At 39.5% G+C, this 15879-nt stretch overlaps 1 protein-coding gene across 3 annotated transcripts in view; it reads right to left on the bottom strand.

Annotated features, from left to right (window-relative positions):
• The window catches only part of LOC144665252 (E3 ubiquitin-protein ligase rnf213-alpha-like), a 67148-nt gene that overhangs the window by 35407 nt on the left and 15862 nt on the right, over positions 1 to 15879 (bottom strand). For 2 of the 3 annotated variants that reach the window (XM_078526464.1, XM_078526481.1), the window contains 21 exons: positions 14836 to 15147; positions 13941 to 14719; positions 13344 to 13477; positions 12768 to 12851; positions 11984 to 12090; positions 11493 to 11637; positions 10917 to 11139; positions 10116 to 10389; positions 9740 to 9871; positions 9478 to 9583; positions 7934 to 8111; positions 7462 to 7633; positions 7194 to 7312; positions 6732 to 6926; positions 4068 to 4314; positions 3266 to 3498; positions 2537 to 2619; positions 2326 to 2459; positions 1873 to 1965; positions 1031 to 1444; positions 329 to 504 (listed from right to left, as the gene is read on the bottom strand). In XM_078526464.1, the coding sequence (XP_078382590.1) occupies positions 329 to 504; positions 1031 to 1444; positions 1873 to 1965; positions 2326 to 2459; positions 2537 to 2619; positions 3266 to 3498; positions 4068 to 4314; positions 6732 to 6926; positions 7194 to 7312; positions 7462 to 7633; positions 7934 to 8111; positions 9478 to 9583; positions 9740 to 9871; positions 10116 to 10389; positions 10917 to 11139; positions 11493 to 11637; positions 11984 to 12090; positions 12768 to 12851; positions 13344 to 13477; positions 13941 to 14719; positions 14836 to 15147 (4340 nt within the window). The remainder of the gene's footprint in view (positions 1 to 328; positions 505 to 1030; positions 1445 to 1872; positions 1966 to 2325; positions 2460 to 2536; positions 2620 to 3265; positions 3499 to 4067; positions 4315 to 6731; positions 6927 to 7193; positions 7313 to 7461; positions 7634 to 7933; positions 8112 to 9477; positions 9584 to 9739; positions 9872 to 10115; positions 10390 to 10916; positions 11140 to 11492; positions 11638 to 11983; positions 12091 to 12767; positions 12852 to 13343; positions 13478 to 13940; positions 14720 to 14835; positions 15148 to 15879) is intronic. The other variant, XM_078526473.1, reaches the window with a different exon arrangement.

Below are 15879 nucleotides of genomic sequence, written 5' to 3' on the forward strand. Positions count from 1 at the left end.
GTTTCAAGATGCACCATATCACAACACATTGTATTTGTTTCACAAAGACATGCCGAACACGACCTTACATTGGTAAAATATGCTGGATTAAAATTTTGGGAATGTTTGATCAAGTCTTGCTTGCCATACAGCCGGGTTACAAGGTTATAACATGAACATAATTTCCTACATATTCATGGCAATGACTTTTAGGGGCCTTATGTTGGTCTAAACGGAATCAAAACCTCCGATCGTTCGCATTACCAGACTCAGATTGGAGCATTTATTAGTATTAATTTCGTAGGCATATACGTGGAATTGACTATCATTTACAAAGCAATGAGCTAACCGAGAGATCTCTCTTGCAATCCTTTCTGCTCCACCTGGAAGCCTGCATGGATGCTGAAATGACTTTGCCACTGCCTCGCGGTATTCATCCCTGTCTCTTAATCGCGCCTGGTAGCAAACTCCAAGAGCCAGAATTAATGACCACGTGATTCGGTCAATGTCGTCGCTGACATTTCCCTGAAAGAAAACAAAAAAAGGAGTCGAAGCAACGGTTTCGGATTCAATTTTTTTAATTAATTACTGCTAACGTAGGCATAAATCATGTGAAAAAAAAGTATTAAAATAAGAAAGTCTTGCATGTAAAATAAGTGGTGTTAGATAGGGCTTTATTATAAATATATTAATCTATTTGAATATGTGTTTGTTCCGAACGTTCTCTGTACATATAAACATATCAACTAAGTGTTAAAGGGTATCAAGAACAAAAACACATTTATCTTATTTCGCTAGAAGCCGTGGCGACTACCACCGCCAATAGACCAGTTTCGTATTATCGGTATTGCCTAGAACAAGAGAAAAGAACTAGCTTGCAGAGGAGGCTCATGAGGGGAATCTTTACAAATGCAAATGACATGAAGCTCTTTTTAATAATATTCCCCCTCATTAGCCTCCATTGCAAGCTAGTTCCAATCTAAAACCACGAATACGAATATGTTCTAATGCTTAGTTTAATGACTAATTAATTATAAACGAAATGTTCTACCTGAAGAGCATCATTCAATAGTTCCTCAGTCAGTAGTAACTCAGATGGGTCTTCATGCTGGTAAATTTTTTCCATTTCAGCCAAGGGATTCCTTGCCATTTGTGGCAACATGGGTCGTTGTTCCACGAAAGCGGGATGTTCAGCTATAAAAGCGCGTGGTTCTATAAAAGGGAGTCGTTCTTCTACCAAGACGGGTCGTTGTTTTACGAAAGCGGTTTGTTGTTCTTCAAAAATAGGAGGTTCTTTTTCAGATTCATCCTCACTTTCATTTTTGTCATCGTCGTCTTCGCCCACCTCATTTTTTCTCTTTTCGTCTTGAATCAAAGGAGAAAAGTTCCTGAAGTTTTCATAGAACCATACCATGACCTCCATGGCTCGTTTCACGTCTCGTAGGCTTACGAAGCTGCATTCATCCTACAATAAAAGATTGAACAAGGACATTAAGTTAGTGATACACGTATATTAAACCAACCAACCAACCAACCAACAACCTAACCAACTAACCCAAACAACCAACCAACCAACCAACCAACCGACCGACCGAACAACAAGTAACATTATTGTCATTTCCTTTTAAAATACGATAACTTTTGGTGATAAGTTCTAACTGAACACTTCGTAATTCTAGTTATGATTTTTTTTTTTGTGTAGAGATCAATTCCAGAATATGGTTTTGGTTTATTCTTCTGCAAGTTTGAAAAGGAAAAGAGGCAATGTAAAAATAGGTTAAGGGCAAACAAACTGCCAACTGATGTACAGTTGTTCAAAAAAGAAGAGACAAAACCCAATAATACAGTCTGCTTGATTTGTTATGATCCAGCAGATTAAACATCAATTGGTACCTTTTTGTTTCTCATAAATTGTTGTGAGGCTGCTAACACCGTTGCTATGGCAATCACTAGCCCGTCGTCTCCTGGAAGACGACCTTGTTGAACCTGGAACAAAAGAATGAGTATGCATTAGTGTCGAGGGGTTTATAAGCATCTGTGAATCATATATTTTTGAATTGTTGATGTTGAACTTCGCTGTGAGCAAGACAGGGACTGAACATAAACTGAAACAGGAAAAAAGCAAATCGTGCTTTGAGTAAATTTGGCATACATTAGTGCTAAGCACAGGACAATATGATTTTTTGTGAGAAGACATAATGATGCAAGTGCAAAGTGGACAACGGAAGGCATGAGAAAAAATATTTAGACATGCATTGTAACACCATTTGTGGCAAAAAGTAATCAATCAAGTGAGTGCAACATTTTTTGGTGTTTTTTAACTCCCCTACAAAGAAGTCAACTTACGTATCTCCCCACAATCTGGCGGGTGTAGAGTTCTTCAACTTCCGGATTTAACTGTCCAAAATCCCACACAAGACTGCGCATGCTTTCCGGAAGAGCATGCACACGATAAACAAGGTGACGCAAGGGAATTTGGCCTAAAAACAATAATAATATCAATTGGATTCTCTTCGTACTCATCCATATGAAATGTGTCACAAGCTTAATATCTTACCAAGGCGTTCTGCTGTTTTGTCTGCTCTTACGTGATAGCCTAATCCTGCAGACTCCAATTTCTGTATCATTTCATCTGTATGTCTGCAACAAAGCTTTCTCGGTTTAAAAGAAGCGTTGTTTGAATGGCGAGCACTAGCAGATAACTTGGCAAATATAATAGACATTTGATCACGGTTTTGTGTTTTAGTAAACAACATAAAAAAACTTAATCACCTTACTTACGTGTTAGCACTACCGCGCTAATTTAGGACACTGTTAATAAAAAAACAAAGGTTTAAAACATTTCTGAAATTTGTTAAAAATCCTAGCTGATGGGAGGCGGTCTAATTTGCGTGAAGAAGTTGAATTGGGGACCACTGAGCACTAATCCATCTTGCGCAAGGGAGGGGGATTTGAACCGGTGACCTCCAGATTACTATTACAGCACCCTTGCTAACCACTAGGCCACGCCGCCTCTGAATGACAAAAATGGCTAAATAAACCATAATTTCTTTGAGGCAGTGTCGTACACAAACATTCCAACTAATGTTGGTGTTTCAAAGTGACTCTACAAGAACTGTGACTTCCAGATACCAAGCAAAATGCAATGAGAGAATGAGCGTTAGTGAATCCAATACCATCCAAAGCGGCTAACATACTAATACCCACCTCACAATTAATAAATAGGCAAAACACTGGTCTTTTTTTCTTAAATATTACCCTGCGTAGGTATTAAAACTGTACTTGCCTTCGATATGGGTTACAAGCAACAATGAATTTCAAACGGTCGCTCAGAGGACGACCGTTACATCTTCGGTCCACCATGATTTCCTTGATCATTCCCAAAGCGTCAGTGGTGTTAGCCTCGTCAAAAAATAGGACCGTGTCGACATTTTTGTTGCGCTGTTCGTTTTGTAGGGCCATCGCCTCGGCATGAAGAACGTTTCTTTCTACGTCTTTGTAAGTGGTGCCGCCGTGAATCTAAAATAAAATAAAAATTCTTAACCAGTTACAAAAACGTTACTAAAATAACAAACTTTAAGATATTCAGGTGTTGTGATAGTAATCTTAAGGAAATTTCTCAAATGTTAAACCTATTTCTTTGCTTTCCTTGTTTTAATTTGATTCCTTAAAGGGACTATGAGACGGTCGAGGTAAGTTTATTTTATCAAGTTGCTGTGAAACTTAATGTTTGCAAAGAAATTATTTCAATGGATCTAAATGGCAAAACCATAGCTTCACTCCAACCCAGGCATTATAATTTAATGTTAAAAGCAAACAAGATTAACATTGAAAAATGTGTAGTCCAACAGTATTTCCAGTATTGCTATCCGTTTCAATCAAAGTCGCTTTTGGCCATTCGTACCTTCTTTTGTATGTGGTGTGTTATTGGAATGTTCCTTCGCTGTTTTAAGCTGGTTAGTTTTATTTTAACGAAGTTGATGGTTATTTCCCAAGCTTAAATTTTGCTTAAATCCGTGACACACTAGTTCCTTTAAGTTTAACTTCGATAACTTGGAGTTAATTAAGTAAAATTATCCTGAGTGCACCTTCATTAACAGCATGTTTTTCAGCTCATTCACTTCTCCCTCTGTCTGCAGACCGCATAGGTAACGAATCAGACGGGTCTTCCCGCATCCTGTTTCACCCATGATTACAACTGGGATGTTACATCTGAATCTCATATGAATGGCAAGAATCTTCTTAACGTTATCACCCGTCAGCTCGTAGGAATCATCAGGATCGTATCCACATTCAATCCCCATGACAGAACATAACAACTGAATCTTTTGAGCTCTAAAATTGAGAATATTGCAAGAAATTGTCTTTCTTCTACATCAGCCAATCAAAATGAAAACCTTATCACCTAGAAAAAAACCTACTGACACATGGCCTCACATTTAAAAGTGGCAGCTGAATTTTGCAGCGGGAACACGTCGCACTGTTACTATCGTTGAAGTTCCGTGTATGTTTACTGTGCTTGCATTGGAGGCTACTTCTCATTTAATTAATGGACTTAGCCACCTGTCAGACGAGCTTATTTGCAACGCTAAAAGTTAAGTTAACACGATTTAAAATCTTGATCGAGTGGCAATGGTAAACTGTACTTTTCCAGAAAAAGCTAGGTTCAGAGATCTCATTTGAAAACATTACTCAATTGCCTCGCCTAATTATTAAAGAACTCAAAGAAAAAAGGACTCTAAGGGCCTGTTTACATGGAGGGAGGGTGCCCCGGCTAACTGAGTTACCCGGCTAGAAGGGATAAAACCTAGCCCGCCTTTACATGCATAATTCACAGCCCTTCTACCCGAGATGAGACAGCGTCATTGAAGCGTGTCACGGCGTGGGAAAACAATGTAGCTCCAAATGGTTGAAGAAAAATATGACTTTTTACTGAATAACAAGGCTTTTCGTCTCCAAACTTATTTTAATTTGATGTACAAGTTCTCAGAAATTTACTGCGTTCATTTTTGACGAAATTCAATCGAAATTCAACAGTATTTGGCCACCAAATTGAAATTAAATTTGTTGTGTCGTGAATTAGGATAATCATTCCCACGAAAATTTCGAATTAATTAGCTGTTGCTCAAAGAAATATTTCCAGCCGACTGATAAAACTAATTTTGATCAAATAGCACTGTTTGGGTCCAGAATTTATACATTTTATGCCATTAACTTCAAATTTACTTTAAAAACACGCGCTAAAACTTATCCCGGCAAGCCGGGATAGCTCGGGCATAACCGTTTACATGGCAAAAAGCTATCCCGCCTAGAAGGGTGCCCCGGGCTAGTAGACCGAGTGCCCCGGCAAGGCGGGTTACCCTTCTAGTATGTAAAGGCTTCAATACATTTTCTAAGGGCCTCTTCATATGATCCCGGTTGACCGGGCTGGCCCAGTAACCGAGATCTCGGCTCACTCTTATTTTCTTGTAAAATTTTGGATGTGTTCATATGAGAAGGTGGGCCAGCCCGGTTACCGATATCTCGGTTTCTGCAACCGAGATCTCGACAACCGGGAAGAATATTTTCCCATATGAACGCTCCAGCCCGGTCGCCGGGACGCAACTTTTTTTGAGAAAATAGCTTCCCTTTCGTAATTGGGCGGTCCAAATGGTTTAATTTTGCCTTGTATCTATTTCCACTTCAGAAATATGAGAATTAGCTTTATTAATAAAGTTACATGGGTCAATAAAGCTACGATAGTCGCGAAAGATGCAACTTTATGTGTCGCCATTTTGCCTTCGTTTCTTGAATTTTAATCCCCGTCAACCGGGCTAAAATTTTCCATATGAACAGAGGTCAAAATCCGTCCTGGTAACTGAGACAGCTCGTAAACCGGGCTCATGTGAAGAGGCCCTAAGAAAACACATGAAAAGTTGGCTCGGCAAGGGTAGCTCGATTAGCCGGGTAACTCGGTTAGCCGGGGCAGCCGCCTTCCATGTAAACAGGCCCTAAGGACTGTCTGATTGATTTGATGAGTGGCAGTCCTAGGGCCTCTTCACATGAGCCCGGTTAACGGGCTCTCTCAGTTACCAGGACGGATTTTGACGTCTGTTCATATGAAAAATTTTAGCCCGGTTGACGGGGATAAAATTCAAGAAACGAAGCCAAAATGGCGACACATAAAGTTGCATCTTTCGCGATTATCGTAGCTTTATTGACCCTTGTAACTTTATTAATAAAGCTAATTCGCATATTTCTGAAGTGGAAATAGATACAAGGCAAAATTAAGCCATTTTGACCACCCAGTTACGAAAGGGAAGCTATTTTCTCCAAAAAAAGTTGCGTCCCGGCGACCGGGCTGGAGTGTTCATATGGGAAAATTTTCTTCCTGGTTGCCGATATCTCGGTTGAAGAAACCGACATATCGGTAACCGGGCTGGCCCACCTTCTCATATGAACACATCCAAAATTTTACAAAGAAAATAGGAGTGAGCCGAGATCTCGGTAACTGGGCCAGCCCGGTCAACCGGGATCATATGAAGAGGCCCTTAAAGTGCTAGACCTGAAATCCGATTTTCTCGGCTTGAATTCCTGCACGTTGACCACTAGCTGGTCTTGTTCAGCTTCTCGACCACGCTTGTAAAATACTTTGCCTCCTGCCAATTGTGTTCTAAATCATGTTTTGCTTACTGATATGAAATATTTGGCCCCAGTGGGAGCAGTCAGTTAAATAGCTATTTAATTTTGTTAATTTGCTTTCAGATACGTACTTGGAATAGGACTCAATGTCGTTGTTTAAATCGACCATTTGCACATGAAGTCCTGTGCGAAGATGCCTTGACATGAGCCTTTCTTGAATTATTTGTCCAGTTCGAGGATCCAGGAGATTTCCCTCTTGATCAACTCGAAATCCCAAAAAGGTCATGGTCACATGATCCGGATTGAAAAAGATGTAGGGATGTGGGCTGAAAAATTAAGGATAAAGAAATATATATCTAAGTCACTATTGCAAAAAACCAAATTACGGCTCCACTAGCAGGGTCTCTTTGATCGATTACAACAAAATAAGACCATGCCGAAACATCACATTACTAGACGAGCCCCAGTGCGTAGCATGTCATTAAATGATGAAAAAGACTGAGATACCGTCAATATCGGACATCCAGTCACAGTAAACCTACAAAATTAAAGAAACTTATTAAACCATTTACACTGCATGAGATATATATCACCTTTTCTCCCATCGTCTACGCAGTTGGAAGGGAGCGATGTCTCGATCTTCATTTGCACCAGCGGCTGGTTGCTCGTTCAACACCGACTCTTCTTCTTTTAAAGAACGCATGGAGAAATCCTGATAAGAAGGGAATCAGTACAAGTGAAATTTACTGAAATTTGGGTGTCGAGCGCTCTCACCACTGCGCCATCTCTGCTCCCAATACTGAGCAACGAGAGCGCACGTGACACATTCAGTTGTTATACAAAACTGCCTATTCTACTAACCTTGGACATGATAATCATGAAAGCTACTACAAAAGTTCGAAATCCTTCCAAAGTGTCCTTTGTTAATGCGTTGTCACAATAGGCACTGTTCTCGCAGTCACGAAGCTGGTGGTTCAAAAAGTTAACAAAATATCGAAGCTCTGACCAAGAAGGGTTACGGACACCGCAGTTTCTAGCATAGAATAAAACAAGATATAAAATATTAAAAATGATAACACAATCTTAAAACTGAAGTCTCGGAGGTACAATAAAATACCACTGCGAAAATAAACCTGATTTAAATGATGGCGTTAAAACATATATAATAATAAGTAGCAAATACGTTTTTTCTGCGAGTTTTCTGCCAACTTTTCTTAACTTCAAAGACACACTGAGCAAGTAGGTGGTTAACTGTAGCTTTGAATGCTTACGTCTTTCTGAGATGATTGACTTGTAACAAGGCAACTGTTGCACGGAACAACTCAGTACAGACCTGATCAAGGTTTCAAGACATTCTCCTGGGCTGTCATCTCTTTTACTTTTAGCATCAAAGTCAAACTCTTGGATTAGCCGAGGATCCTCGTTAAACAGCTGAAGATACTGCCAGACACGCTGAACGGCCTCGCTTTGTAGTTCTTCTTCATCGAACAAAGGACTACTGTTTCTTTGCACTAACAAAAAAGTCACGCTTACATGTCATTATGATAATTTCCTTTAGAAGAAAAAAATTGTCATTACATACGTTACATGTATATGTTTCCTGCATTTAGTTTTACATTTTGGGCGGTAAAGAAGGAGTCGTTTTCCTTGTAAACACCTACACGTACGGGAAATGATCAATCTGCTGATTAATTAATAGAACCGGTGCAATAAAGCTGTGCACTTAGTCTAGGCTGTAATAAAATAAAATAATAGGTCTACTTTAAGGTCGCGCAGGACCCTTGCTCATTAATATATTCATTAGCCAAATTTCTTGTTGGAGTGCTATCTTGTAAAGCTTTAATTCACTACATTTTGAATATCGATTCCTCTAAAATTTAATAAGGATACTCAGAGATGATGGAATTACATCATGATTGTCCTTTTACTGAGAGATGACCGTTGTCTGTGATGTTACAAGCCTTTAAAAGTTTAACTAAAGATAATGCGATTTTGTGTCCAAATTTTCAGCTAGCACAGCGCACCAAATTAAATGATTATATAGCCTAGTGATAAATAGTAACTTCTTTTGTGCTCCCACTAGAACGAAATTTTCGATTTCAAAAACTGCTACAAGTTAATGGCTTCTAAGAGAGTAAAAATGTGAAATCTAAACTTTGAAACATGCTATCCTCATTTTGAGAAGGAAATTTAAAAATTCGCTCTAGCCAGAGCACAATAGAGTACACCAAGTTTATGTTCCTCGCGAATCAACTCTTGAAATTCTATATAGGCGGAGTAAACTTGGACACAAAATTGCAGAATTTTCCGCTTCCGAATACTTCCGAGTCAATGTTTACAACAACGTGTGATAAATTCAAAGCTGTGAATCTAATTATGATAATTCCCTATGTTCCAGCGCACGTGGCACAAAGCTGAGAACAATTACTAGTAATTACTTGTACAAAAGAGTTTAAAAACAAACATTCTCATGAATATTTCGTTTGTTGTCGGCTTCAGTCGTCCTGCAGTTCGTGCATACTCTTTAAATAAATACATACTAATGATTGCAAGGGTCCTGCGCGACCTTAATTTGTTTCCTACTCTATCTGTTTGCCAATGTATAATTTTGACTGTTCAATTAAAATGGTTGACTCAATAACATTAGATATCTATTCTTCGCTTATAAAAAAGGAACTTAATCAAACCACACGATGCAACACAGTTTATGAAGTGATACATGAACAAGGACTCCCTGTTCTAAGGAAAAGAGATAAAGTGTTCACTTTCCTTTTTCAAAGTAGTGCTAAAAATGGTGAGGGATATACCTTAGTAGCTAAAAATAAACTTCATCATGTACACTTATTTCACTTAGTTCATAACGAAGTGCTAAATTACCTTCACCTTTCCTTTTCAAGAAAACGAAACTCTCTTCGGGAAGAAAGCATCTGAATGACGGGAGAAGTTTGTAGAATTTGCATATTTTTGTTGTCTTCATATGCCCCTAATGAGATACAGGAATAAAAAAAATCATTCTAAAAACCGTGACTGCTTGGCCATCTGGCTCATAAACAGAGTAACTGCTAAAACGTTAGCAAAAATTCACAAACAGTTATGTCGATTAGCCACTCTAATATAATATACGCACAGTTAAACACACCTTGGGGGCAGGATCAGTAATTTCAAGAATGTACAGATCGTAGGGATTTCGTCTCCAAACGCGCCCACGATCATCTGTCAGCTCGCCCAGGATCAGTAAGTTAAACAACAATGTCTCAAGTTCCGGAGTCACCTAGCAATTAAAGACAACTCGTTTGTATTAATATATTGTGCTTATTTGTTTTCGTTCGCTTGTTTAAGCTGCTTAGTCTGTCTGTCTGTCTGTCTGTCTGTCTGTCCGTCTATCTGTCTGTCTGTCTTGTGACTGTCTGCCTGTGTCTCTGTGTGTGTGTTTGTCTGTCTGTCTTCAGTCGGTCGGTCGGTCGGTCGGTCCGTTAGGTATAGTTATCAAAAGGTGCTTTGAATGAAAAGCTTACCGTAGAGGAACTGTCAAGGTGGAAAATCCTGGATAACGGTATCTCTGAAGGGAGGGCATGCGGAAGAAAGAAACCAACAACATCTGCGACACGTGCGTGTTTGTCGTGAAAAGGAATCGTCACACACAGTGGTGGTGGTTCTTCACCTTGTCCTTCCATCGTCTCTACAATACGTTGATTGTTGGGAAGATTTGTCACCTGCACCGCTAACCTTTGAACGACTAAACTCTTACCGACTCCAGGGTGATCAGAGGTTACGACGCGAACATTTAAACTAGAACAAAAATCAAACAAACATTTTTTTTTGTTTAGAGCGATAAGGACTTTGTTTACTACAAATAAATCCTACTTTAGTTATTTGCTCATGGGAACGAACCCAGCTTTGTTAAAATTGGAATCCATTTTTTAGAGCAAAGACAGTGCACATACTGCAAGCTCCAATTACAAGTTAACTTGGGTTTCTCAGAACGATTAATAATTGTATTTTAATTTCGACTCAAACTACTCTTGAAAGGGATAAATGGGCCAAATAACTACTTACAAAATCGATGTAAATCAATGAACATGCACATCAATGACTTTAAAAAAATCGCAAGGCTTAGTGATGCCTCCTTCGGCTGGGCCAGGAACAACTTCAAACGTAGGCTCTCTCTCTCTTTTCCTCTCTTTTCGTTGACGAGAGGAGCCAAGGGGGTGAAAGAGGAGAAAGCCTGAAACGAGTATGGGTCAGATAGGCATCAAAATAGGTAACGGGCTTTTCTTTGAGATACAATCGGTAGAAAAAGCTGATAAAAAACTTACTTTTCTGCCCGACCAACTTCTGCAGCTGCGGTCCAAATCACATACTTTTCACGGTACAAACCAGGCGTCTGATGTGGTGCTTTGAACTGCCTTTCAAGGTAACGTCGTAGTTCGTCTGGCCGAGGATATCTCGGTATCCCTTCTACTTTGTACTGTTCCAAGGACGTCACTATGTGGGCACGTTCTTCGTTTTCACTGCTACATAGGACAACTAGAGCAAGACCTGGAGGATGAAAGCAATTTATTAGAAAAAGGGCATGCTTAAGCAGAAACGGTTATGTCTTCCTTTGCAAATTCAGACCTGTTTTTGTTAAATTAGATAAATTGGCGGTACCTTTTATTAAGAGTTAACCTTTAGAAGCGGCTAACAGCGTCTACATAACATACGCACGTGTTTGTTCCTTACTTGGCTAAACAACAAACTTTAATAATGAGAAACCATTTAACCTTAAAAAAAATAGATTTTTTCGACTTAATTATTCTCACTGAAGGGACAAAAATTAACCAACGAATGAATTACTTTGAATACCCATGACAAAAAGGACAGAAATGCCTTTTTCAAATAAAACAACTTACCTTCACTGTCGGGATAGTCTTGCATCAGTGTGTGCAAACAGTCGACTGCCTTTTGGCTGATGTCATAGTCCAGTAGATCGCCATTAACCAAACAGTACAATTTATCTCCATCATTTGCCAGGGCTCGACGCCACAGCAACTCCACCTAATAAGCAAGGAGACTTTACATTAAAGGACGCAAAGTTTGTTTTCAATTACAGAAAGGTAACGTACGGATAGCGGAAAATGTAATATTTAAAATTAAACTACGCCGAATCTTATTCTCTACAAATTCTGTAGGTTTCATGAGCACAAACGAAAGGTTTACAAGAATTCTGAGACCTAATAGAAGCTAACATATTGGGTATGACATTATACAGTCAAACACGCACAAGAAAGCTATGAGACCATATAAAAATAGAAAATGGTTTGAATAGTTTGAATAAATATAAAACAAATCACATGGCCTTCCATGCCCTATTCTCATATCTATGGCATACAGTACGTGATACCTCCTCTGATGTCGTCTCGGAAGTACAAATGAGAACTTCGTCACTGTTTGGAAGACACTGAGCTCCCTCTTCCATGTAAAGACCAAGTACAGCAGCAAAAATATATTCTGCAAGAAATGTTAAACGTTGACAGCACGACAAAAACCAACTGCTTGAATTTTTTTGTTTTCTGCCATTTTTAAATGATCACCGTCTTGTCCCATCGCTGTCATCACTATTTAAACATAAGACGTCAACAAAACACTCCAAGCATCTTCAAGTAACTTAAAGGAGGTAACTCACAGATGCAGTTCTTAAAGGAGCAATGTCACGGTATTTTAAATTATTTTTCTGATAAGTTATAAATTGAAGAAACCTCAAAATAACAGATTTCTAACATGGTGAAACACAAAAGGATTAACAAAAACCCGAAAATAATTAAGGATGGTTTCGACTAAAAAATATTGAGACGGATTAAAGACGACAAGCGTGAAAAAGTTTGCCAATTTTTTCAAGTTATCTCAAGTTGCGTTGTCCGTGACGTAGCTCCGATCCTTTGAAAGATTTAGCCTTAACTTTTCAAGTTTGTCAATTACAATCTATCTCAATCGTCCTCATTCGTACCCATCCTTGTTTCATCTTACTTTATTGTTTAATACCTCAGGAGTTTTTCTACCTTGGTAAACAGTTATTTCAATGTTTCCTTCGACTGAAGGCAATCTTATTCATTGCAAAAATATGCCTAGATTTACGAGTGTTCCACGGTCGCCATCATACCTGATTGCAAATGTCAACCGCGACTTACCTTTGCGTGCCAATATGAGATTTGGCTTTCCTTTTTTCAAGAAGCTTGGGAACTTTCGCCACACATCTCTTTCTTCTCTTTCTCCTGTGTCAAAGAACACGAACGTCAACGCATGGGTGACCCGTGTGCGAAATATTTCTAAAATAATGAAACTGAGTGTAGAACACCAAATACACACAATACACAATTTGTTATGCTTTACATTTAGTTGCAAAATAAACCTATTTTGACTTTATTGACATACGAACCACTTGCATTAACAGATAAAATCAAGGCTAAAGGACACTAATACCTTTAGATATAACTTTCATATAACTACGTGACCATGAAGCAGTTGCTAAATTTAACATTGATCCTTTGAACACAATAATTCTTCGTTCGTTTAACTCTCCTCGCCAATCTGGTCGTTTGTTTTTTAATCGAGTTGTTCTTGTAATATATGTTGCAGCGGCATTCTATTATGAAACTTGATTCTAGTAGAAACCTGCACGAATAAAGTATGCTATGGCCTCCTGGACCGAGAATGGGCAGATCAATACATGGAATGAATGATGACAATAGACGTTCAATAAATACCACTGGAAGCCAATCGAGACAGAAATACGCCGATTTCATCCAAGCTTAAATAGGTGCCCCCTCGTGTTTCGTCCAGCGTAATCTCTTCAAATGTGCTTACATCCAGCTCGTCATCATCGCTGTCTTCTGTTAAACTAAAGTAGACGGAAATGCGCACACCTTTAGACTTACAATCATGTGAAACGACAGTCACAGAAGGTGTTTCGCAATTATTAACACTTTCTGACGTCTCTGTACATTGTCTGTAGGCTACATGCACAAATGTATTCAGATTTGCGACTAGAATAAAACGTTTTTAAAATACCGTATACATGAAGCGACTAGGAGTAGTATGCTAGTCCATCGCAGGGTTACCCCCAGCATTTAAGTCGCCGGTATCCATTTATAGACCTGGGTGGAGAGAGGCCAGGGCTCGAACCCAGACCGCTCGATCCGGAGTCTAGCGCACTAACCATTTGGCCACCGCGCTTCCCACCCTAAAAATGAAAGCCCCTCATATTTTCAACAACAGCACTTTTCAAGACTCATGTAATCCGGACCAACACGACAGTACCGGTTAAAAACATTAATTTTTACCAAAATATTTATACGGGTTACCTTTTGTGGCTAGGTTCCGAGTCTTGAGAGGATTGCGATGACTCTAGATCTGATCCCGCTGCCTGGTTGACAATACCACGGAACCTCTGGTCATCTAAAGCTTCATCGTACAGCTTATCTATAAGATCGCTGTTGGCGTTGTTTTTAACACACCAAAGAACAAGTTCAACGTCAGTGCTTTCTAAATCGGCGATCAAAGCTGCCACGGCAAGACGTTCAGGCTCTGAGTAATTTAAATTCTCCACATGATTTAGAAGTTTCTTATATTTGTCGGCGATCTGTTGATCAGCTGTACCATGGTCATCTCTCTCTTGACTGGACAACGACATTGGTTCACGAGCATTCCAAGAAACACCGTCATCGCTGCAGGTATCCTGATCAAGATGTGGCTTCAAGATTCCTGCGTCAAAAAGCGCATCCCGCAGGCTTGACTGGTGAAGACCAGGGAGGACTTTCTGAAGAAGTGCATACACCTGTAGATTTAAAGAATCCATTGTCGCACCGCGTTTCAGTCCAGCGAGTTCCTTGCGTAAGAAAAGGAGCTGTTGTGTTGTGAAATAATTTAACTCGTGATATTTCATTCTCAGCGAGTTAATGTGCTCCTTACAAATGCTCAAGGATCGCTCGAATTCGTTCCTTTTGGATTGGATGTCATCTATGACGCTTTTACCCATTTTGCTTCTGCACTTGTATTCTTCTCTCCAGTCAAGATAAGACACGTCTCCAATTTCACAAAGATCCACATAAGCCTGGCCAAGTTGAACAACTCCTTGCAACAACTGGAATGAAAGGAAAAATATATAATGTAATTGCAAAAACAACATAAGCAGCAACTGTAACTAAATTTTGGATTTCGTACCTGGATTTATATATTTATTGCTTATTTTAATCTTACCTGAGAAAATTTCTCTACATCCTCTTGCCCTTGGGAATTCTTACCAGAAATAAGGGCAAGTTTACTCTGCAGCTCTTCAAGTTTTTCCAAACTGAAGTCTCTTGCCTCACCAGTTTCTTTAGTTGGAAGTAGCGATAGACTGATAACAGAATCAATACTCTTCTTGTCGTAAGCCTGAGTTGACGCTAAGCTGTCCAACTGGCCAATGCAGTAGACACCTCTATCGTTGATAGCTTGAGCCAATTTGAGAGACGACATGGCATGGGCATCCTTGACCCCCTTGAGCCACTCAAGATGGCTGCTGATGTCTTTCTACAAGTGTGAACACCGATTATTTAAGCTCATTAATTGCAAAGATGTAACAAAATTACTGTAGAACATTTCATTTTATTTTAATTAATCTTTTTCTTGGCAAATAAGTAAATGATGAAATAGACTGGTCATAAGTTCTCTGAGCAGAATGTATTTTGCAATACAGACTGCTAAGATGGACCGCTCGTGAGTTGGTTTCATCTATTCGCTTTACTCAAATATCTGACAGGCAATGCTGTTTAAAATTCATAGCCCGCTTTGTTTCTTCGGCTCGTTTCATACTGGAATGGGTGACACAGTTTTCCTAATATTTATCTCGTCTTAATTGGGTGGACCCTTAAACGTTCTGGTGCGAAACTTCGAAAAGGAAGGTGTTGTACTAGGTGAAGGGGACACCATTGGGGGGGGGGGGGGGGGGCTGCAAGAATGACAAGCGTGGATGGAGAGAGACCTGGATTCCTTAGTGGTGGACAGATTGAAGTGGAGGGATGCCATGGCACTATAGGTGTCCCCCAGTGACACATGGGATGCTTGGGAGGGAGGGAGAAAGACTAAATCGGCCGACGTGGCTCAAACAGCCTACACGTTATTAAAGTTGCGAATTTACATGAAGACACTTTTACTATCACTACTGAAAGTGTTATTGAAGCAAATTCGCTGAAAGCGGAAGTCGGGGCTCCCTCTTTTATGAATCAATCAAATTATATTGAATGGATGATTCAAGTTTCGTGA

This window comes from Oculina patagonica, chromosome 1 (genome assembly GCF_052425735.1).
Source record: "Oculina patagonica isolate OP01 chromosome 1, crgOcupat, whole genome shotgun sequence".
NCBI lineage: Eukaryota > Metazoa > Cnidaria > Anthozoa > Scleractinia > Oculinidae > Oculina > Oculina patagonica.